Source organism: Cygnus atratus, chromosome 2 (genome assembly GCF_013377495.2).
Source record: "Cygnus atratus isolate AKBS03 ecotype Queensland, Australia chromosome 2, CAtr_DNAZoo_HiC_assembly, whole genome shotgun sequence".
Classification (NCBI taxonomy): domain Eukaryota; kingdom Metazoa; phylum Chordata; class Aves; order Anseriformes; family Anatidae; genus Cygnus; species Cygnus atratus.
Window position 1 is genome coordinate 152,510,864 of NC_066363.1, and position 23,998 is coordinate 152,534,861.

The 23,998-nt window shown below is 38.8% G+C and overlaps 2 protein-coding genes across 4 annotated transcripts in view; one reads left to right on the forward strand and one right to left on the reverse strand.

The window, feature by feature from the left end:
• TG (thyroglobulin) overlaps positions 1-23,998 on the forward strand; it is a 155,389-nt gene that overhangs the window by 95,774 nt on the left and 35,617 nt on the right. The gene's annotated exons all lie outside the window — the stretch shown is intronic.
• On the reverse strand, positions 1,987-23,557 carry SLA (Src like adaptor). Of its 3 annotated transcripts, XM_050708569.1 has the most exons (9): positions 20,519-20,905; positions 20,297-20,442; positions 18,000-18,093; positions 12,157-12,256; positions 9,076-9,162; positions 7,612-7,715; positions 6,792-6,923; positions 5,278-5,410; positions 2,407-4,382 (listed from the first exon to the last, which is right to left on the reverse strand). In XM_050708569.1, the coding sequence occupies exons 3-9, from the start codon at positions 18,058-18,060 to the stop codon at positions 4,163-4,165; spliced, it is 837 nt and encodes a 278-aa protein (XP_050564526.1). In that variant the 5' UTR covers positions 18,061-18,093; positions 20,297-20,442; positions 20,519-20,905; the 3' UTR covers positions 2,407-4,162. The 3 variants fall into 3 exon arrangements, with proteins under 3 accessions (XP_035417597.1, XP_050564526.1, XP_050564527.1); XM_035561704.1 differs by lacking the exons at positions 20,297-20,442; positions 20,519-20,905 and adding an exon at positions 23,313-23,557 and having other exon boundaries at positions 1,987-4,382; XM_050708570.1 differs by lacking the exons at positions 12,157-12,256; positions 20,297-20,442; positions 20,519-20,905 and having other exon boundaries at positions 18,000-18,087.

Below are 23,998 nucleotides of genomic sequence, written 5' to 3' on the forward strand. Positions count from 1 at the left end.
CTCTCCTCTGTGTTGGTGTGGCCTTACCTTAAGTACTGTGTGCAGCTTTGGGCACCACAGTAAAAGAAGGACATAAAACTGTTAGATAGCCTCCAAAAGAGGTCTACAAAGATGGTGAAGGATCTAGAGGGTAAGATGTAAGATGAATGACTGAAGTCCCTTGGTTTGTTCAGCCCAGAGCAGAGCAGGCTGAGGGGAGGCCTCATGGCGGCCTGCAGCTCCTTCACGAGGGGAGCGGAGGGGCAGGCGCTGAGCTCTGCTCTCTGGGGACAACGACAGGACCCGAGGGAACGGCATGGAGCTGGGACGGGGAGGGTCAGGCTGGGGGTCAGGGAAAGGTTCTGCACTGAGAGGTTGGTCGGGCACTGGGACAGGCTCCCCAGGCCACAGCACCGAGCCTGCAGGAGTACATGAAGTATTTGGACAATGCTCTCAGACATCTGTTCTGCTTTTTGGGTGGTCCTGTGCACAGTCAGGAACTGGACTTGATAATCCTTGTGGGTCCCTTCCAACTCAGGATATTCTATGATTCTATGATTCATCTTCATTTTCCCATCTCCTTTCTTTCATTTTATCAGCCTCATTCCCTCTCAGAGGAACCAACCACTTCTGACTACTTTTTCTCCATTAGTCCCAGTTTTGCTACATCCATACCCAAGTTTAGTATTTCTGATTTATTTAATTTTTTTTAAGGAAATATCAGACATATATGGAATCATCTAGGTGCTGTTGGCCTTGCAAGATTGTGCTTCCTGAAAGTTCCCCAATATGCATTTTCAGTTACATGTGAGAAATAGCCAGAGTTCGCAGAACTCCATAATCAACGGTGAAATCTAAACATACTATACAGCACAGTTCATACATAACTTCTGTCACCTTCTCATCTTGTTATATGTTACATCCAGCAGTTTCTCATGCCATGTGCCATATTTAATCATGTTCTTTATAGCTGTGTTAATCTTTGGCTGGGGTCTTAGAAGCAGCCCAGGAATCTGCCTGCAATTGCAATGTCATGTCTGGCAGCTTTCAGAAACAAGCTAAAAGTATGTCAGGATTAGACTAGATGACATTAGTCCTTCCTAGATTGAGTAAAGGAGAAAATTTATGGGTGTCTTCTGTTCGTACTTAATTACATCTTAGTATGCAGATGGCTTACCTGCTAGGAAAATTCATCCGGCTAAGGTCCATTCTTTCTATTACCTTACTCAAGGATATCTCAAACCATAGTCTGAAAAGGAAAGTAACCCAAGTGTACTGTACCAGTCATCTGCAGTTTGCTCTCTGCCAGCTTCCCCCCCAACCCCAGTCTCTCCTGTACAAAGTGATTGTATAAATGGTCATCATGCAATCAAAGGGCATGTCCCCTCTACCACACAAATCCTTTTTCAGTTATGACATGAGCTCACGTGTGCCCTAGAGCATGTGATTAATATAAACATGTATGCTTTACTGTATTGCTGGACAGGCACTTGTAAAATAATCAGAAAATAAACATTTTCATCCTAAGACTCACACTGGTACAATGTCACATAAATGTGGAGAAATTGTGAATATACAGCTAGACATGTATCTAGATGTACATCTAGGCTGTATGTAGACACTATTACACCAATGAATACAGAATTAATCTACTTTATCTCTAGCCAGAAAAGTCTAGTTAATCTAGATGGTGTGCTCTGTCTAGTTCTGGGCTTCCCAGTACCAGAAGGACATGGAGCTACTGGAGAGAGTTCACTGAAGGGTCACAAAAATGATTAAGGGACTAGAGCATCTCTGTCTTATGGTTAAGGGACTAGAGCATCTTCTCTGAAGAAAGGTTGGATTCTCTAAGCTGTTCAGCTTAGAGAAAAGAAGGTTCAGGGGAGATCTTATCAATGTCTATAAACACTTGAATGGATGGTGCAAAGAAGACAGAGCCAAACTCTTTTCAGTGGTGCTCAGTAACAGGACAAGAGGCAGCGGGCACAAACTAGAACACAAGAAGTTCTGTCTGAACATCAGGAAGCTCTCTTTTTACTGTGAGGGTGACAGAGCACTGGAAGAGGTTGCCCAGAGAGGTTGTGGAGTCACTCTCCTTGGAGATATTCAGAAGCCACCTGGACGTGGAGCTGGGCAACCAGGTGGCCCTGTTTGAGCAGGGGCTTGGACCAGATGACCTCCTCAGGTCCTTTCCAACCTTAACCATTCTGTGAGTCTGCGTACTTGTCATCAGAACATGTCTTATCCCCTTCCTACAGAGTGGAGACTGAAGTGTTTTCAAAGTGCTGCCTGGTTACATGGACTCTTGGATTCTTCTGTTGTTTTCTATCAAAGGTATCTTCTTGCTGTATCATTGCAAGACTGGGAGCTTGTAATAGTTTTTTCCCAGGTTTTTGATTTTCTAAAAGCAAGACAAAGCAACTACTAGATATTATTTTAATGAATAAATACAAGTTGTGACTTGGAAATCTGTAATGCTCCCCAAATACATTTCACTGGTTAAAATACACTTGCCACAATAACAGATTAATGATCAGTAATAGTAATGAGATTATACAAACATCTAGAGTTCCTGAGTTCATTTTGCTTTGTGTTCAAACCTTTTGTTCAAGGTTTATCAGCCAAATTACATTCATCCTTTAAATTCTGAAAAATGTTTAAATAGGCTGTGAACTATTTTGATCTCTGAACTTCTCTTGCTCTCTTGCTAGTGCAAATGATCTATTATAAGATCTGTAGAGCACACATTTGTGATGAAAGATATTTACAGAAGAAATATATATATAAAAATATATACACACATACCCAGTTGGCTATGTCTCTAAACTCAGATTTGTGCAAAAAGGTATAGCAGAGCAATGGATTGAAAAGATCTCCACTCAGGTAAATTGTACCATCTTATACCCCCAGGTGTGAGTGATTACTTGATTTAGAAAGCAATCACAAATAAAGTTCAAAGGGCCATGCGTTGTGCTTCTTTTTAACTTAACAAAGGGTACATATATATAAAAAAAGTTCTAATCTGTAAGATTTTAAACAACCCAGTTGCCTAAAGAAGTCTTTAAGCAATTCGATGAAATGTCATTACTATTTCACATATCTCTCTTCAGACAAGAAATTCAGAAAACTCTTTTTAACATCCAGTGTTTCTGATTTGCTCACTTAGTTTAATTATTTAAAAATCTGATATTAATATAAATATTATACATAAATATGGGGTGCCTTCAGGAGATCGGGTTAAAGTCTTGTTCTCTTTTCAAAGGTCACACTTTTGCAAGCCTACCTTTGCAGGTAGGTATGATATTAAGAACTTTTACTTTTCACTTAAACAAAAAAAAAAAACACACTTTATTCTTTGACGAATATCTGCTAGACTATGACCAGATAAATTCTGCTTTTGGATATGCCTGTACTCCCATCTCAGGGCTAAGCAGGAACTGCTCTTCTCAGTGAGTTAAGTCTGTTTTTCAGTTTGTGACCTTTTGGTGACACTGCAGGCCATTCCCACCAGTTGAATTAAAAGCCACTTGGAGATTCAGTAACTTTACATTTTTCTCCTAGAAAGTAAAAATGACAGACGTATACACATATACGTAAAAATGATGTATCGAGTCAATGTAATGAAGCGTCCCTTGGATACCAGTTATTTGTTATTTTCTTGGAGACTTTCCAACCCAATATCACTAGTAATGAATGATTACAAATGGAGAAGAAAAAGGCTCTTTCTCTCAGTGTATGTAGGTTCTGTAAACATGGTTTAGCCTTGTGGAAAATACCAGACTAAGACGTAAATTAAGGTCTTGAGCTGTAGATAGTCCTTTCCTATGCAGTCACCGTTGTACAGTGGTGGGCATCACCCTTACTGAAAAGTCCTCTGCCTCACTTGACTCTTGACTTAGAGTTTGTCTCAGTTTATCTTGCTTATGAGCAAGTTCTTATTTCAGGCGCGCTGGGCACACTCCTAGCATGGCTAAGGAGTCTTTGCCATGGCTAAGATGGTGCCCTTAAGAAAGTCTCTGGTTAACGTTCAGAAGACGAAATGCAGAAGCATAATCAGCATTTGATCATCAGCTGGTGCACTTGTATCTCTCAGCTGTTGAAGGACTGCAAGACCACAGGGTGCTCTGGTTGTTGTTTGTTTTTAATCCCTCAGTTTTCATTTACCCCGCTGGTTGTCCTAGGTTCAGTCTTCGTAGTATGTAGGTGGCAAGTGAATGGCGCTCTTATGCTTGCTCCCCGTGTATATCAGAGACTGGGCTTTCTTCTTTCTGGCACTCACAAAAGAAGAGTTGTCATCCCCTGTCAAGGAGAGGTAGGAAGCAATGCTTTCCCGCAGGCCATAGCTGAGACAAGAATCATCTATTGCTGCCAGTGTGCTTTCAGTATCTTCAGTCATCTCCAGCCTTTAAAAGAATGAAGTTTAATTACTGTTTCAGCTACTTAAATGGAGTCTAATACTAACAATTTTTAAACCAAACAGTGTTAATTTTGTATAAGAAATTTCCCGGCTCATAAGTAACCCGACATTTCTGTCTGAGTGATTTTCTAAAACAGTACAACAGTAGCATCTGACTATTTTTGAGCTTCTGAAAGGAAAATAACATGTATATAATTCTTAATTTGTAGGAAAAAAGGCCTCAATACTGCACAAAATTTTCTTGCATTTGTACGCAAATGAAAATGCTTTGTGAATGAAGGGTAATGGATGGAAGTTTACACTTCAGAAGTAAGAGGTGCTTTTGTTTCTGGAAGTGGTTATTTCACCAGCTTCTGAAACCTGACCTATTTTCTCTAGTTGCAGTCAAGACATAAAAAATCTCATGAACCTTCATTTGGGATGTGTGTGAAATGAGAGGCAACAGGAAAGATGTGACAAAGCGTTCATTACAATTGTGCTGCTTTGTGTATGGCCACCAGGTGAACAAGGCGGAAAAATTTCTGATTACAGGGGTTTGTATGCCTTTAGTGGTGGATCTGACAAGAGGTTATGTCCTGTCTCTTAATCCTGCCCCTGTAGTGGAGAGTACTCAAGAATCCCAGTGGGATTGCATATACAGCCATACTAATGTCTGGATAGGAGAAATTATTTAATGTTAACTGTACTTTCAAAAGGTAGAGCACTAAGATTATCAGAGAGTTGGACATGCAGTTCTCATGGGTTCATATGCTATCAGCAACTTGGAATATTTGAAACTGGCCTTAGGAGAAGCAAATGGCTGTTTCTCCTGTGTTGTAAGTGCTAGTACATAGAAGGCTGGAAAAAGAATTCGTTATTTATGGCAGTGTTCCTTGTGGTACCTGTGAATGCTTCTCCAGTTGAAGTTTTTATTCCGCATGACCACAGGAGGAACTGGATTCATTACGCTGTTGTTGTTAGTGCACTGGGTAAGACAGGGTGTTGTAAGGACACAGCAGAGGCCATCAGCAACTTCTGAACAGGGAAATGGATACACATAAAGTTAATCGTTGCTCGTTGCTCTCTTCGTTGTTTTACTTCGCTGGTGCATGCTCAAGTTTTGGACACAGTAGTAGTAGTAGTAGTCAATAAAAGTTGTATTCTCAGCAAGGACACTATAACACAGGCTTAACTTCTTCTCTTCCTCATACCTTTGCCTTTTAATTTAACAAGGGATATACTTCCCACAGTATGAATGAGGAACTGAGACACAGAAAGATTAAGTGACTGGCCAAAAATCTAGAAGGAAGTTTTTGACAGAGCAGGGACTTAAATACAAGTTTCTTGAATAATTAGTGAGTTCTGCTTTTGCTTCCCATCATCACAGTCATGCAAACAGAGTACAAAATAGATGCAAGATGCAACCACTCAGATTGGATTGTATGTGTACCTACTTTGCTGTGGAACATAGCTATGAAATGAATCAAAGTTTGCATGTTCACGTTGCATTCAGATTGCTTTCATCTGTATTTCATCTCTATATTCTCTCCTCCTTGCCCCACTAGGAAAATTACATATGTTCTTCTGCCCAAGTAGAGAATGTTATGGCAACTGCTGATATTTTAGATGTCTTAGCCTTATTTCAGGTTTCAGGGTGAGATTCTGCATCAGCTGGTGGTGAGGGAAGGAGGAGAGCTAAATTTCACTGTGTCTGCTCTTATAGATATAACTCAAGTAAAAATGTAAATTGTTGACTGTTTTTCTTCAAGAATCATAGGGTTTGATTGTGTACTTCTTTCTAAATGGAGAAAGGTGCCAGGTAACTAAAATGTATAGAAAAATATTATCCTGTTTCAATTTTTACTCCTCACTTTATATCACTGGACTTGAAATTTCCTTTTGCACGTTTTGCAAGTGAGTATAGTGCCTTTTTTTTTTTTTTTTTCCAGTTTATCAGCATACTCTTTGGCCAATGTGCTTTTTCATTTACCCATGAAACATGCAAATATTGTGGCTTTAAACTTTTTAAATTACAGAGTACACATTACTAATTAAAACAGAACCTATTGTTCTCTTATAACTCTTACACAACTAATTTATTGCAGTTCTTCCTCTTTCATCTTAGAACTTTCTCATATTAATGTATGATAACTGCAGCCACTTAATTGTGTTGTTTGCCAATGCATCTCTGACACAGGTTAGATTGCCATAAATCTGGAAAATAGTCATTAAAACAGGTGGCATCCACCAGACTGATATTGGTATAAATGACAGCTGGGTCTAGATTTAAACTTTTTCTATGGTAGTAGCTGCAAGTCTTTGGCATAAGAAAAACTTCATGTTCTGGACCTTTAATATATAGTTTTAAAGTTGCTAGTGGAAAACATATTTATTCTGCAGTTGCAGTAGTTTTTACCTGAGTAGTGATTCACGAGGTCTTCAAGGCACTGAAAGGTTTGCCGTGGAGAGATGTAATACCAGTTGTTTGGGAGGCGGAAGATCCTGTAATGTTTCACTTCCCTGTGCCGCACTGACAGGGAATATAATCCTGGAGAAACAAGAGAACTAATTACGACAAAGTAGGGTCCTAATTCTGCATGGAAAGTGGTGACCATAACCAATGTATCTTTCAGATGTGGTACAATGATTCAAAAGGTCCTACAAAAATCTGAAAAAACAGAGAGGCCATCCTAACTGAACATTGTGAGATATAACAAGGCAAAATGCAAAGTCCTGCTCCTGGGCTGGGGCACTCATAAGAACAAATACAGGCTGGGCGGAGAATGGATTGAAATCAGCCCTGATAACATTAGAGATAATTTTTGAAATGTACGTGAAAGAGCTACCTGTTTACATAGTCTCTGATTTGTGTGTATTTTATGGCTTCTTCAGCCAATTTTTTGCAGACCTAGGCAAAACTGCGACTTTTCCTCCATTTGAAAAGTCCCACTGCTTAATAAACTTTGCATGCAACCAAAGTAAATAACAATGTTTAAACAACTGTGTCTTGTTTGTGCTGGTGCCTGTGGAACTTTCCATGGCCATCAACCCGGCTTACGGCACCATTTGTGCCATAGGTGACTGGTGAAAGATTGTCATGCTGCACTGGGTGCCTTTGCCTTCTCATAACATGCATTTTTCAGGATTTGAGGAGATCCATGTGGAGCAGGAGAGGGAGAGAATTAAAGGTTATAAAACTATTAATGCCTGAGATCAAGGGGAAACATATTTCTCACCTTTCCTTGTTTCACTCTCTCTGATCATGAAGGAGCCAACCTTGGTGTTGGGAAGCTGTAGAAGTTCCTCTGCTTTTTCTCTTCCCAGCCCTTCAAATAACCATCTGTGAAGCAGGAAAACACAAATTATGAAATTTGGGCACAAGTGAAGCAGAGAGCAGCGTGTGGCCGTGAAAGTGCAGCATTAGCCAGGAAAGTGACTGCAAAAATAACCCTGTGCTTTCTGTAGTTTTCTCTCAACTATGTCCAGGCATATTTCCTCAGTTTATGGAGAAAATATTGCTCTCCTTTTTCATGTGCTGAGTTTGAACAACTTTTGTGAGACTATGACAAGAACAAATAAGGTTTGGACTTACTAGGGGAAAGGAAACTTTTCAAGATGTCTTTATCTAGATTGGTAGGGACATATCCATGTGGTATGTTGATGGTATATCTGTAGCATTAGAGATACTTTAGTTCAATCCCCCTTTTTCATTTAAGCAACTTCTATTGTATTGTATTAATTGTATTTTATATATTTATATACCACAAATAAAATACAATTATTCAGCTTATGCTAGGGTTCAGTCCAATCTTCTAAATTAATTGGCTTTCTGGATAAAGGGAAGTGGCATTAGTCCTACTGATTTTACTTCATAACTTGGTGCACCGCTGTATTTTGCCACAGCTAGTGAGTAATGATGTAGCTGAGCTTGCCATGCTGGTGTAGGAGTTATTAGTACTTTAAAATAAAATTGTTCTTTTGTTTTGTTTGATCTGGTCTTGGGGAAACTTCAGACAGTATTTTTCCATAACCATATCTGTGCCCCAAAATTTGGAGAGCATCGCTATTCCAAGAGGATATAGAATATATTAAAAATTAAACACATATAAATTCCAGTGAAGTTCACAGTTCATATGCTTAAAATTAAACAGCTATTAAAACCCTTTTCCAGAAAAGCTTTAAGTGTATGCTTTAATGCTTTTTTTTTCCAGACTGGTGTCTAGGGCAACATGAAACCTTTGAACCAGTCCTAGCTCTTCCTGTGTGAGAGTTTATGTTCTTGAAAGGTTATTGGTCTTTTTTTTTTTTTTTTTTTAATAGGCATCTGTGGATTAGAATTATACCCTTTGTCAATATTAAAGGTTCTTTGTAAACAGAATTTCTTTATCCATGGCCTTAAAATTAAAGACCAGTCCACACAACAGAAGTATTTTGAATATCTTATATGACATTATAGGTCTTTTTGATCTTTCCAGTTATTCAAAACTAGGATTTTCATTTTCATATATTCTAAACTTAGATATCAGTTTGATGTCAGTTTTCATGGGAACTGAGATGTGGGAAATTATATTAGGCTATCAAATAATATTTCAGCCTAGTCACTCTTGACATTGTTTTTATTATGACACTGAATAGCACTAATCAGTGCAGTACATGTACAAAAGTAGTGTTGAAAGGCTACAAGAAATGCATTTACTTACCCGTGATAAACCTTTGCTACATATTTTCCTGGAATATAGTTTTCTCGACCTGTTGTAAGGGAATGGACTCTCCACCAACCTCCTTCACTGTGTGAAAGCAAGAGAACAGATATTTTCAGATGTACTTTCAGAGCTTGTCCTCATTTTAGAAATGACTTAAGACATACAGGCTAGGTTGTAGCCTTCTGTCTGTGTTCTTGAATCTACATATTCAGAAATGGACCTGAGTTTCTTTCATTTAGAGTAGTTCCACTTCTAATCCTACATTAGGATTAAATTTGGACACAGAAATAAGATGCTTTTGTTCTATTTCAATTGCATAAGTAATAAAATATTTTTTCTGTAGTTAAAAGAAAAAGGGTAAATAGTGGTTAAACCATGCTGCGCTCTGTCTTCCCACAGCTAGACTTCTTTCGTATCCAAGACATTCAGATTATGGCTGAGTATGCTGTGTCTAGACGACCCTGTAGTTCTTCCTGTAGTATCAGCAAACGAACTCTGCCTGCAAACAGGTTTTTAATCTAACTACTTCATGAATTTCTTTCCCTTTTCATTCAGTTGCTGACCAAACTCCAATAAAAAAGACCTTATATCTGAAAGTAGGTGACCAGGTATGTTTTTTTCATTGATCTATCTTAGGTTCTTGCTGAGTTGAGTACTGGCTTTCGCTTTTGAGTCCCTTGGGAGGGCAGGGTAACAATTTTCACAGGGATGTTGCAGAGCTCCAGTGACTAATGAAAGGGTGTTATAGCAATGATCAGTTACAATAATTGATGGCTTTTTCTCCACCTTTTTCTTTAAGGGTTTGAATCCAAATAGCGGTGTTTAAATACTCATTTTGTGGCAGTTCATGTAAATGCTCCCAAATAATTCCCACACAGCAGACCCATTGCTCAGTTAGATTAGGTCAAGGTAGCTGAGTTGAAAACACTTAAATTAAACTTCCTGGCTTATAGTGGCTGGCTCTGTGGTCAAGAATGTATGTGCTGAGGAAAAAGGAGAAGACTCAGCTGGAAATTTCAGGCCATGCAAGTTTTGTTTGCAGCTTTCTAGCTGACTTGAAATAACCCATGAGAAGTTTAGGTCTTTTTTTTTTTTTTTCCCACAACTCTCCCAGCCAGAACCAAGAACTGGAAGAACAAAAAATCTGAGAGACTCAGCATCCACCTTCTTACAAATTGTAGTACTACTAATGCTGTAAAGTCCTTGTGATTATTAAAAGTCCCAGAGTGGCTCCTGGGGCAGAAGCCACAGAAATTATGTAGATTGGGGCATATCACTGGAGGACAGCTGGTCCAACTAGTGCAAACTAAATCCAGTTGTACGTCTGGTATTGACATGGTGCTCTTCTCTTCCACTGTATTTTGCTTCTTTGAATGACTTGGGTGAAAAATTACACCACAGCTTATGTACAGCAAGCTTTTATGTATGCAAATAGTTCCCGTTAACACTGGCTCTTCACTAGGACACTGTGCTTTGCATTGAGCATTGAAGCATCTTTTCTTCCGTGCACAAGCTGGTCAAAATCAGGAAGAGGAAAACTCCCATCAAGGCTTACTTTGGCCTTTGTTTGCTACCAGGAGAAGTTCTTGATGGCTGCACCACAGACAAACACGATAAAAACTGCAGCTGCAAAAACCTAGTTATTTTAGAAGCTGTATGTCCAGCAGGTCATACTATACACCACATGTATGCGTATGATATGCAGCATGTATCATTCATATCGACATGATTAGATGTAGTTCTGTGGTGTTATGAGGGGCCACAGCTGATGAAAATTAGGAGTGAGGCCTTAAGCTGGGATTTCCAAGGTAAGGCAATTGTACTGTCTTAAATGTTACACAAGCATAAGCAAGGTTTAATTGGCTAGAAATTACCAGAACAGAACACCCCAGATTTAGGGAAGCTCTCATCAGCAAAATAAAATCTTCTGGTGGTATTGCATGAGCCTTGTGATCTCCAGGTTTAGGAAAAGCAGCATGTCAGCAGAACATAACTTCAGCCACTCTGAGTCCATATAGCTCTGTATCTTGTTGCTGACAAAGGCTATAGGAGGTCACAGTGGTCTGGAGAAGACTAAGAATTCATGAAGCATCTGTGACACTTCTCTTGAGTACTTCTGTCCTCCAGCCTTTTGATGTTCTGACCTTCCCCAGAGACGTTTGCCGTGAATTTAAAAATCCTCGGAGGATTTCTCTGCTATGAATGCCTTTGATTTCCCATTGAATCCATCTGCTTTGCCAGCTGCAAAATTGAAATCTATCATTTCTTTTTAAGCTGTAAAAACAGTGGCTGTGGGGCTGAGTGACTCCTAGGAGGTCACTGTGTGCTTATACAAGTTATGCATAAAAGAGTTTATGCATAAAAAAAGTTTATGCATAAAAGAATATCAGGGCCACTGCCTTCTGTTTTTCAAGGTGTGCTTATTCTTGTGTGTGGCAGTATTTACAGTGTACATAAGGTCAGTCTAAGCTAGTGTTCTTAAGCCTACTTCGTTTTGGGATTTTTATTTATTTATTTATTTATTTTTTAGTAGAACCAGCTGGGAAACCATTTATTTATTTATTTATTCCCATTAAGAAAATGAAGGATGAATTAATGTATATATATATATATATGATTTTATTTTTATTAGAGGTGTCTCAAATGTAGAGTGAAATTCAAGGTCCTAATCGTGAAGGAACTATTAGATTAAAAACAGTAAGAGAGAGAGAGAGACTTGATGTGAAGAAATTCAGAACCATTTTCCTTTTCTACCTGATTCAAACTATTTTTTCTTACTCTGTTTCCCACTAATGTGAGGTTATTTGCTCAAAATCATCTTTGAAAACAGAATTCTGCTTTGATTCCTGTTTTAAGTAATCCAGCTTGAGAAGACATTTCAGAAGAATCCAAGTATCTAAGAAAATCTAAAATCCCAAATCTTTAGACTCTAGGAAAATTTACACTATGGCTAAGCATCCTTTGTTGCAGATTTTGAACTCTCTTTTGCTGAACTTTATCCGCTTTGGGTCAGCTACATAAAACATAGCTTTGCATCAATTGTAATAAAGCCTAATTTGAAAAAATGGATCAACTTACTCTGATAGCACACGCAGTTTTTCTCCTACATGAAATATAGGTTGGCTTATGTCTGCTGAGGGATAGTCATAGAGGACAGCAAGGAAATCACTCTCCTGACCTGTTGAAGAAGGAAGAAAATGTCACTTACAAAGATGATAGAGTTCTGAAACAGAAATAGATTTTTCACTATGTCTGTTATATTTTATAGAAAGTAATATGGGAAAAAATTCTCACTCTGAAATGTCACTTAGTAAACATAGAGAGCTAAAGATGAGCCTATAACTTTGGAGAAGAATATGAAGATATTAGAAATTTAAAAAGGGCATTTGGCTAATTATAACTACATAATTTTAGACCACTTTTTCTAGTAATTACCATATTTAAAGGACATATTCAGTCTGAAACTATCAAAATGAGGAAGTATTTATAGTATCAGGAAGAAACCTAGTTTGATTAATGTCCCTGTTTCTAAATGCCTCCAGCTACAATTTTGATCCATGCATTCCTTTAAGGAAAGGAAGATGTATGTTGAATTTTTCAGTTCACTGCTGGTAGTTTTTGAAGGTATGAAATTATTTCAAATTAAGGTCAATGAGAGCATGGCTATTATTGCCCATTTGCCATCAGTTTAATGAACAGACAGATCTTTATTCTTCCTCCTTTTATGGAAACTGTTCCAGAGGTGCCACTTGATGCTCATTTCCATTAATGAGAGAGAAAATGTATATTTATAATTAATCATTGCGTAACTGCAATTTGCAGAACTGAGGTCAGTAAAGAGATAAGAAGGCCTTTTACATCATATGGGATGACTCTGGGCCACAAAACACTCTATAGGACATGAGCCGAGTCCCTTGGGATCCTGAGGGATGGGGAGTACACTTTGGGCAATGGGCACAACTGGGACTATCAAATATTCAAGAGCTCCTCATCCAGCAGGAGCCTGTGGTACCCAGGAAATGCTGACAGGTGGGAGATTCAGAAATGTGTGATGCTGTGTGCTTTGAGCTCTTAGCCCTCCTGGCAAGAAGGTTCGTGTAATGTACTGCCTACATTTATTGCTGGAGGTGAGCAATAAATACATCCCTCTACCAGCACGTGGGGAGACAAAGCTTTCCTTCTGCCACGAGCAGGATCAGCCTCCCATGCCTTAGTAATGCCATCTAACAGTGTGTTTGCAGAGGTGGACAGCTCTCTGTCTTTGCCCACTCTGAGCAGTTCAACATGTGCAAAAATAGGAATGAATCAAAGGGAGCAGATAAAGAAATTTCTCAGGGATATAGATACACATTTATATCTTGTTCATTTACTCATTTAATATAGCTATTTAATATAGCTACTTCATTAACTTGTCTTTTTTAAGGAAGGTTTTTTTTTTTTTTTAATGAAATCTAGGAAGAAAATTAGTGAAATCTAGGAAGAACATCTAGAACTAAGTCTGAGACTGGCTCTGTGCTTTCAGCATCCATGTCCTAGGACCTTACAAGTAACTCATAATGATAATAATTAAAGGCTGAAGGAAACACTCAAGGCTTCAGAGAATAAACATTTTCAAAATGAGAATTTTAACACTTCCAGCTATCCTTACAGTAGTGATAGTGAGAATATGTGATAAGGAAAATATTCTACATCTGTGGTTTAAAAGTAGTAAAAAGTAATATATTCTCAGTTAATTTTGAGTAGTTTTTCATTGTTATGAAGTAGGGACCAGTGTTATACAATGTAGTAGATGATTTAACACTTATATTCCAAATGACTGTAAGCATGTTTAGTCTTGATGGCTGTTGTCCATGGAAGTGGTCTCATTATACAGTTAGTAAGCATCCTTATAGATAGACGGATGCATAGAGTCTAGAGTAGACATGGATTAGTTTGTCGGTGTGTTTAGTATTAGTATTACCATGTTTTTCTTAGTTGATTATCATCACTGAGTTGAAGAGAACTAGTCCAGTACCTTTGTATTAATCAGCTAACTGATGTGCTTAATCTACTGTAACTCAGTTTGTAACTAGTTCAGCTATCTTGAAGAAATCCTTTGCTAAATGTGTCTTTAATTGCTTTACTGTTATGCACACTTAAACGTCTTCTCTGTCTATGAAACTGCATGGTAATACAGTGGCTTATGGTACCTAAGTATTGGTGCTGAATGTTTTTCAAGACAGTGATTTGTTTTCCCAGGACTATAAGACATAAATGCCAGAAAGTACATTGTAAGACCTGCAGAGTGAGGATAAAGTACCATCATCTAATTTCTCATTGCAGATTGTTAGAGAGTAGTTCAATTCAATGTCAGTTTTTTAACTTAATGAAAATGCCTTTAGATTTTTTTTTTTAAACAAACAAGCAAAACTTATGCTATTTATTTATAAATGTTTTGTTTCCATATTGAAAGTGTGGAAAACAAGTGCTTTTTCTGCCCTCCTTCCTTACGTATGTGGTGGTTTGCATTTCGTTATGCACTGGGGGGTACGTGACTTTTTCTCTACCCTAGGAAGATCTGCACGATTTTGCTTACACTTTCATCTTTATATCTGTTTTTGTTTCAATTTTGCATGTTAATTTGTAGTTCTGAAAAGGAAGGAATTAATCATAGTGTTGGCTGCAGCATCCATACAAACTCTGCCTCTCAAAATGTGTGTACTTATATTAGAGTAAACGTACTAACCAAAACCTTTCGTGTTCCACTCCACAAACAAGCCCTCATTTTAATTGGTATTTAAATCAAACCTCACTGGGTTTTTTGGTCATGTGAAATACCCCACTGCACTCGACAATGTTTCACAAAACCCATACGAGCTTCTTTCAAAGACAAAAGCCTCAAAGCAGAGACTAGACAAATTACCCTCTTTCTCCACATCTAAATTTCACTGATAGATTTGGTCTGATGAGCTCCCCACACTTTTAACTTGCAAAGGAAAAAAGAATTGACTGAGTTTTTTTCTAACACAACCTCTTCTCCACAGTTTGAGTGTGTATGTTACAGGTAAAATGGAACAACATAAAAGTTAGAATGGAAAGATCGAAGTACCATCATTTCCACTGAATCAGTTTTCTTTTTTTCTTTTTTCTTTTTTTTTCTTTCTTTTTTGAGCAGTAAAAGATGAGTATGAAATACACAGTAGTTTTAGATACCTGCATTACTAGATGTCTTACAAAGGTGTGAGACTGAATACTGCGTGCCCCAAATTACTCATTCAGAGGCCAGCTGTGAATGGGCTACAAATCACTTTTAGAGAGGAGGGAGAGCACAGGCAGTGCATCCAAACCCAGGTCCCTGCATAGTCCCACAGTGTGAACGCTGTGATTTATGGCATGGCGAATCCCAGAGAGGGTAAAAGAGGGCACTCATGTGTGTCTGGGTGGTTGCCTGTGCTGCAGCAACCACAAGGTGTGGCTGCAGGGTAGCATTGGCGTGTACCCAAATTAGTTCAAAACCAGCCAGCTCGGGAACTGAGAGTTATGCAGGTGCAGCCGTATGCAGCTGAGAAAAGGATTAACCCCTGATTCAGGGTCCCAAGGGAGGAAAAATGAGGGGGTGAGCTCACAACCCCTGATGACGCCTTGCTGCTGCAACTACCCTGGTGTCTGTACCTCAGTTATGTCAGGGATGCCCACACAGTGTGCTTTCAGATGCATTGCAGTCGTATTTGGAGTCCAAATACCTCCTGGGGAAATGCATGTTATGCATTTTTCCTTCTTTCCATGACCAAGACTGGTGTGTTGCAGGTGAGAAAAGCACAAGGTTATGCCTTCAGTGCAGCTCTCAGGTAGCACGAGGGACTTACAGGGGTCTGACAAGTACATTAGCACTGCAGGTCAATTCCAGTTATCTGCTTTTCTCTTCCTTTCTGTTGTATTCTTTCTTTTCTTTTCCCCTCTGTTTCAGTCCTTCATTTAATTCCATCCTATTGAAACGAGCCTGCTTTTCCCAATAACTGCTTGGGCTGCTGTTCTAAGTCTGTGGATTGGATCCTCCACCTCTCTTAAAGCAAAGGTGTCTGGTTTTGACCTAAGGGAAACCTTCAGTGTTTGGTGATATGATTTGGAGTTGGGTCTGCTCAGGGAGACAAATAGATACAAACTCATTGGATTAACCACAATAGATGCTTTTAGTACTGTGTTTTGTTTCAAAAATCTGTTTCCATTGGATTTGGATGACAGTACCAATGCTTCTATGCCTGACTTCAATTACAACATTTAAACCATTATGAAAGATACTGGCCTGATCCAGACTAAGAGATCACAAGACCTATGCAGGCATTTAAAGCTGGCTTTGGTTGATTAAGCATAGGTATCCAGTGCAATTTCAGCTGGGTGAGAGTGTCTGAGACATTGTGTGGCCTGGGCAGGTGTCACTGGTACTGGAGACGTGCTCCCTCCCCAGGCGGCAGGCAGCTGAAGGTCGGGTGAGATCTGACAAAGCAACTCTCTACAAGTGCTAGACGTGTAGGAGAGCACAAGTAGATCGAGCTCTTAATTCCTGTATGGGTAGTTTCCCACTGAGATCACTGCACTATCAACGTTTACTGAGTTACCTTTTAGAGACAGGTTTTATTTATATAATTGGAAGGGAAGCAGTTGGCTTTAGTCCTGCTAAATCATGACTTTCGCCATGTACAGGACCAATACAAACTTCAGGTCTCGGCCATGCCAATAAGCCCTCATACCCCTATTCATCATCCACAAGGTCCTGCTCTGAGTGGATGTCTATCTCTGTTTTGATGCTTGTGGTACTTCTGATGGCAGTTGTTGGGAGCATCAGCATAGGTTCTCTACACAATTAATAAATGGGCGGTTCATGTTTTATGTCATTGTCAGTGTTTCGTCTATGCTTTATTAGCACCTAGGGCTATACAGCTGCCTGTGTCAGCTAGTTCTTGGCCATGCTAGAAGCAGGGATGGATTTCCTTCAAGCAGTGATGAAACCAGCCTGATTCTCTATCCTTACAAAACCAGGCAGCACAACTGGAGCATCCCTAATGGAGAACCCCCAGATTTTGATTAACACCTTCCTCCTGTCACTTAAAAAAAAAAAAAAAAAAAAAAGAAAAAAAAAAAGAAGACAAAACTGTGTTCTCTTCCACGCCTCTGGGGAGTGATTTATTGCAGCTCTTGTACCACCTCTCTGGCAAATTGAGGTATGATATCTTAGGCTGTGCTTACTCTCCACCTACTCACTTGCTGTTTGGGAGTAAAAGATCAATGAAACTCTCTTGCTTTCCCACTCACACACATGATCTCTGCCAGCCCACAGGAGGCTGTACAACATGATTTTTATTATTTTTTTTCATGTGTGGATGCATGGGGCACATGTTTTAGATGCCCCTTTGCAAGCTTGGCCTGTGAAATGCATAATTTCCCTTAACCTTTATTTATAAACATAGTGACATGGAAAGTTGGCTGCACGCTAATTTTAATACAACTGTCTAAGATTTCAGGTTCAGTGCAAGTACGACATTATTAAGGCTTTCAACCTTAAAAAAAAAAAAAACAAAAACAAAAAAACAAAACCAAAATTCAAGAAAAAATGTATAAAATATCACATGGAAGTTTGTCAAAAATACAGTGCTTCTTGTTTCCAAAGCATGTCACTTTTTTTCTGAATCAGAAGGAACATCTTTCAAGGTGCACCAGCAAATAATAGTTTTAACGTATTTTATTTTTTTACTTAAAGTGTTTGGAAAATGCGCTGGAATATACGTAAAAACAAACACTGTCTACAGGATGCCCTCCTTCTCCCAAAGCAAAATCATGCACTTGTTTTTTTCTGTGTCAGGCTGATGAAGGAAGACATACAGATGCTTGTACCATATATTTTGAACATCTTTTTTTCTCTTGAAAGAAATTAAATGAGTGCTTACCTGTTTGGCTCGCCACATTTGTTTCCGCGGAGGCTCTCGTCGTTTTCATAGTATTTCCCATTGTGCTCTCTACTTCTGTCAAAGCTCTTCAGAACTAAATCAAAGGAGACATTGAAATTAAACTTCAGAATAACACCTGCTGTGCCAACACATAAGAAATGACCCAGTTTTGGTCTCTCCGATGTTATATGTTTTTTTTTTTTTTGAGAACTCTTGTGTCAAGTTCATGCGAGAGTTTTACATATTTGCTAAACTCTCACCACTTTGGTGCTTTTATCAGGGGAATAGCAGAAAACCACAGCTAGGGAAGTTGCTCAGAAGAACGCAGTGTAGTAAAAGTTTCCATTACCAGTACCTCAGCACAATAGGAAGTCACAGCAAAGCCATGCCTGTACAGTCACTTTAGATACAAAATGTTCTTTACAACATTTGGAGCTCTTAAGGTACAAAGAAATTAATTAGATTGACGTATCTGTTTTTCAGCCCTGGCTACTGTGTTGCTTTATTGCCGAGCAGTAACAATGTTGCTCAGTGGTTTTCTTCTGATGCAGTTGTGATCTCAGCAAATGTGGGCAATGTTTCCCCCCCCCACCCTCCTTTTTTCCTTTTTTTTTTTTTTCCTTCTTAAAAGTAACACATTGCCTCAAAGTGTTTGATCACAAAACACCCCTGCATCAAGCAAGTGGTGCAAATTCTTCAGAATTGTGTCTTTCAAAGTCTGGGTGGATGTACAAGAAATGCAGCATCAGACAGTCACGAAACTAAATAGTGCCAGGGAGAGTTCATTCTCCTCTGCCTGTCCTAATTCTCCCTGTCCAAGAACAGACAGAAATAGCCTTTGGATTGGAAGCTGTCATATGGTATTGAATATTTGAAGAGGCAAATAAGCTGTATCTATTCAAAATTGTAATTTAAAACAAAATAAGTCAACACCACTAGCTAATAACTAATGATTTTTTAAAGATTCTTTTATTTGTCCCATGAAAATGATAACAGGAGATCTGGCAGCATCCTGTGCGTTTCTACTAAACTCAGGTGCAATCTGTATCTTTACGTCTCTTTTAGCATAGATGTTTCAAAGATGATTGCTGCCTTTGGGATGTCTTTCTTTGCTTATGACAGGCGAGAGCCTGGCAGTGTTAGAGCGGTGTCTAACTTGAGAAGGAGTACTGCTGAAAACAATGGTACTTTATCATTAATTGTCTTTTGGAATAAGATTAGCAGAATTGAGTGTATTTCTTAGCACAATACATATTTCATATCTTAGAGTGATTTTAGGGAGATGCCCTATGGAATAAAATACTGTTCTAAAGAAAAATAATTTGCCTCTTATCAAATGCAAGTAGATCAGCACTAAAACAGATGGTAGCGCACAGTTTGACTCTGCCTCATACGGTTTTCAAGCTTTTTAGTTCTGTTCCCAAAGTTTCTTTGCTAAAAGTCTGTATTTCACTGACCAAATGGCACATTCTCCTTTTCACTGCATGCATTCAGGTACTAGCTTGTGACACATCTGTAGGATAAAGCTGTACCATGACTGAAATGTGTTTTCACAAGAATAAAAACCTCTTCCATTGCTTGATATAGGAAATCTAAAAGCTGAATAATAATATTACAAGAGTAACCTAAAATTTAAATCAAGTATTCGGATAAATAATAAAAGGTCTCCCTTGGTAGAAAACACTAAATTATTTATTCTCCATTTAAATACACCTGACTTTTGAAAGCTAAACCCAGAGTTCATTTTGGCAACCTTTGTCTACCTGCAGGCTTATAATTTCCCAAACTAACTCTGAATATTTTTTCCACAAGACCTAATTTTAATTTCTTCAACATTTCCTTCAGTTATATACCATTAAAAATAACAAGTACAGACAGAAATAGTGTAGCCAGTACAGTAGCTACAGATATAATCATAGAATGGTTTTATAGACATTCATGATGCATCTTCAAATTAGCCAGCAAAATTTCCTGGGCATAACAGTAGAGAGCTCAGCAGGGATGAAAAGCTCAGCCAGAGAAGTGGGATAAATACCTGGACAGATAACCTTCACTGAGATCTGTGCTGTAGTAACCATATTTTTGCAGTACTTAAAAGGGCAGTTGAGCTCTAGCTAAGCTGATGCTAAGCCGCGGTTACCAAAGGCTTGTGCAATTCCAGATAGGTGCCAAGCATGGCAGCATGGATATCTTATGCCTGATTAGAATTTTAACACATGCAACTGTTATCTAGATGAGAATAGTACTTGAATTTTGTGTCACAAAACCACACACAAATAAAAGTAATGCAGTCCTACCTCTGTGTGCCCATTTATTCTGGATCTCCTGGTATTTGAGGGCCAGAAGAGCAAGGCATCCTACTAGTGATCAGGCTTGTGAGAGAGTGCTTTCAAGAGCTTTTTTCATGCTCTTAAGATCCAGTGGATACCATTTTCAAGGGTGCCTGAGTCACGTTGGAAAGTGAGATGGAGCATTTGTACATGATGGAAAGAATTCTGAAAAATTTACCTTGTACTTACCGACTTTCTAAAAGCACGGCACATTTGAGCAAGGCACCTTCATTTCCTAGGCGGTATTTAGGTGTCTAAACTCTAAATGTTGCTTTAAAAATACCTGATATGCTTTTGAAGGTTTGCTGATATGCTGCTGGGAATTAAACTGCTTGCTGTCTAGTCCAGAAGGACTAGAAGTCTGGGACAAAAACATGTCCCTACTACTTCGTATTTTTGAAGAGTACGCCCAAAACTAAACTGCTCACTTCTGTTGTAGGAATTGTTGCTTTATATGACCTTGCTCCCCCAAAGGACCTCTGAAGCCAACAAGATGAAGGAGCATGCAGCTCAGTGCTGTTATGTTAGAGATGGAAGAATCTGACTTACGGAAAACAAAAATGATATAAGGTGCTTACAGTAATAGTGAAGAGCAATGGCATTTTGGACTCTGATGTCACTAGCGTGACAGACAGTTTGCTGTGCCTCACAACATTTTCCATGCCAAGTTTCACTGTCACTAATTACCATTGGTGGCAGCATAAAATCTTGAAGGTGGCAGAAACTTTAAGATGTTCTCTAGACTCAAGGCAGAAGTATTCAATAATAATATTTAAAAAAAAGCAAATAGAAAGCTGTGACTGCTGCTGTTGATTTGCTAATCCAAAGTGATTAAAAGGAAAATGACATGTCCGACTTGGTTTTCCTACCAAGGACACTTGTCATTATACATTTGGGCAGAGTAAAAGTGCTTATTGTCCAGTCAAAGGTGGTGGAATGAATGCCCTGAGGTATGGCTCAACTCTGAGACATTAGGAAGTGGAATCGAAATAGAAGAAATGGGAAGTTTTGTTTGAAGTGGGGCAGATGGGAAGGTTGTTTCTACTTGCGTGCTGACAATTTCATATCACTGTTTTTAGGGTAACAGTGTATGTGTATTACAGTGTATTAGTGTCCTACATATTTCTAAGGCAACACTGCATGTGACTGTTAAGTACATGATAGATCTCGATCATTTAAGTATCTTGTGCTTGTGGTGAGTATTGACAACACAATCCAAATTCATTATATCATTATACGATAAACCGTATGGTGGTTTTCTCAAATTTTGAGATACTCTGCAAAAATAGACTTACAGGAAACTGTAGAGCATCTTGCGGTTGAGCCCATTTTTAATCATTTCAGTAAATAGAAGAACAATGACAGTTTTATAGATGATATTCTTTTGATATGGAGAGTCTGTTCCAGGGACTGTGTCTCACTTAAACCTGCTGGGTTCACAGGGTTTGGCAGACAAGTAGAGGTTGCATCCTCTGTTGTACAAGCAGATAATTATGCCAGACCCTAAGAAAACTGTCCACTGATGGCTGTTCGGGAAGAACTAAGGAGAGGTGATAGATTTCTTGTCTTAGAAACCCCAGGCGTTGCACAGAGGAGTGCAGCAGCTGGGCTGCACACCAAGCCCAGTTCTACCTGTAGGTGTAAGGGTAGCTTTGCCCACTCACAGGCCACCTCCTCAGGCTTGTGTGGAAACTTGATTTTAACCATTAAGACCACATTCGCAATCTCTCCAGCTTTGGCCCTTTCCATTTGCACATACGATGTTTAATGGAATCACGTTGCTGCTGCCATAACTGTTTGCAAACCCACAACTACTGCGACTAAGTTGTCTTTACTGCTTTATTTTTGCTACCAAAAAAAGGAGGGTGAGGAAAAATCTACAGCCCCAATCCTGCTTTGTGTCCTATTTGTCAGGGGTAGAGCTATCGGCAAATATGATCCCATCACCTTTCGAGACTGGAATCTCATTGACCTAAACCATGTGTCTCAAAACCTGTGGTACAATTTACACCTTCCGTTCCTGCAAGCAGTGCACGTAACAATAATTTCCTCTCTCAGAATCTATTCTTTGAGAAAATGTGGTTCTGGAGCGCTTACATATCACGGCATAGAGGAAATTCCATTGCTTTGTATGAACTTTGTCAAAGTTTCATTTCAAATGACTGAAAAGTAGTAAATATTGAAGAAACATAAATAACAAGAAATAAAAAGACAAAATAAGCACCTGAGTAAAGCCATCCTACAAAGAATACTGCAGACCAGTAAAATGAGGAAATTTATCATTCCTGAGGTGTTATACCTGATTTTATTTTTGCTACCTGACATTGACATCTATACCTTCAAGGTCTTAGAATTTAGTTCTCAGTAATGTTCACAGGTAATATCTGAATCCCATTTAGCTTTAACATGTAAACACCAACAGCCTGTCATTTCTCATTTTGGGGAAAAAGTCAGTTTTGATTTAGTAAATTGTATTTTTGGTGAATTTCCCTTAATTTGTCATTAATCAAAATGAGCATCCTTTCAGCTTTGAGGCACTCATATCTTTGCACTTAGAAAGAGCAAGGTAATATTGCAATCAAGGTAAGTCACAGAAACATGCAAAATCTGAGTACTGTGAAACAACACAAATACCACATTATGCAAACTTTTAACACTTCGAATAAAAAGCCCATTAATCTGTCTGAGACGTTTCTCACGTTTTGTGTTACAGAGAGCTGCAGTTTGCTTCAGCAGGAGGTCCTATGCATCTCTCTTAATGCCAGCTTTCAATAGAAATACTTCTTTTGCCTTCTATGCTTAGTACCAGTCCTTGTAAAAAGGATCAAGGCAGGCTTTTCTTTTTCTACCTTAGATGATACTTGAAATCCATGGTCTGAATGCTGTCATTATTAAGGAAATAAAGCTCTCTTCTACATAAATAAACATTGGAAGATTTGGTCCTGTATGCAGATAATCTAAAATGTATCAGAGTAATGATTACCTTTAAATGCTGGGCATGATATTCCAGGTTGCAGTATTTCTCAAAAAAGCCGTAGTCATAATACTGCTCTCACGCTGCCAGCAAGGTTTAGCTGATCAAGGCGAGGAGCAGCCGGGCGAATGAGTGTGTTGTGAAGTTCACGCTGTCATGTAGAGCAGCATTTGCCAAACAGGCCACATACTTCCTCTCTGAGAAATAAGGAAGGCTCAAAGTGTTTGCAACAGATGAGGTTCCTGTTGCAAGTCACTACTCGAGACGCCATGGGCTGAGGAAAACAGGGAGGTTTTCAGCATATTGCATCAGGACTGGTTTAATCAGGTATAAATATATACATATATGAGCAGAATAACCTGCTTTACCTTACTTACACAGAAAGGGATTTTTTCTTTCTCTCTTTCTCTTTTCCAAAGTTTATTTATCCAGTCGTGTTCAGTCCCCAACTGTTTTGTTTTATGTAGCTTTGCTATTTTTTAAATATTATTATTATTTTTTTCCCAGACAGACAGGAAGAGGCAAAAAAAGTTTGTCTCTCACTCTTATTGAGCCTGAATGGGAATCCAAGGTTTGCTTTATTCTTTACTCTGCATGAAACATCTCTGTCTGCACGTAATTGAAGCTCAATATCAGCAATGGAAGAACATGGATTAAAAGCCTGTCTGTGAAGCATACTTTCACATCAGTGTTGT

Bases quoted from the DNA above. Each gene is read 5' to 3' on its own strand.
- SLA (XM_035561704.1), bottom strand. From the start codon at position 18,060: ATGGGAAATACTATGAAAACGACGAGAGCCTCCGCGGAAACAAATGTG. The intron at 12,257-17,999 runs GTAAGCACTCAT...CTTCTTCAACAG, and splicing joins AAATGTGGCGAGCCAAACAG to GTCAGGAGAGTGATTTCCTT. The intron at 6,924-7,611 runs GTGAGAAATATG...TTGTTTCTCCAG, and splicing joins AGAGAGTGAAACAAGGAAAG to GATTATATTCCCTGTCAGTG.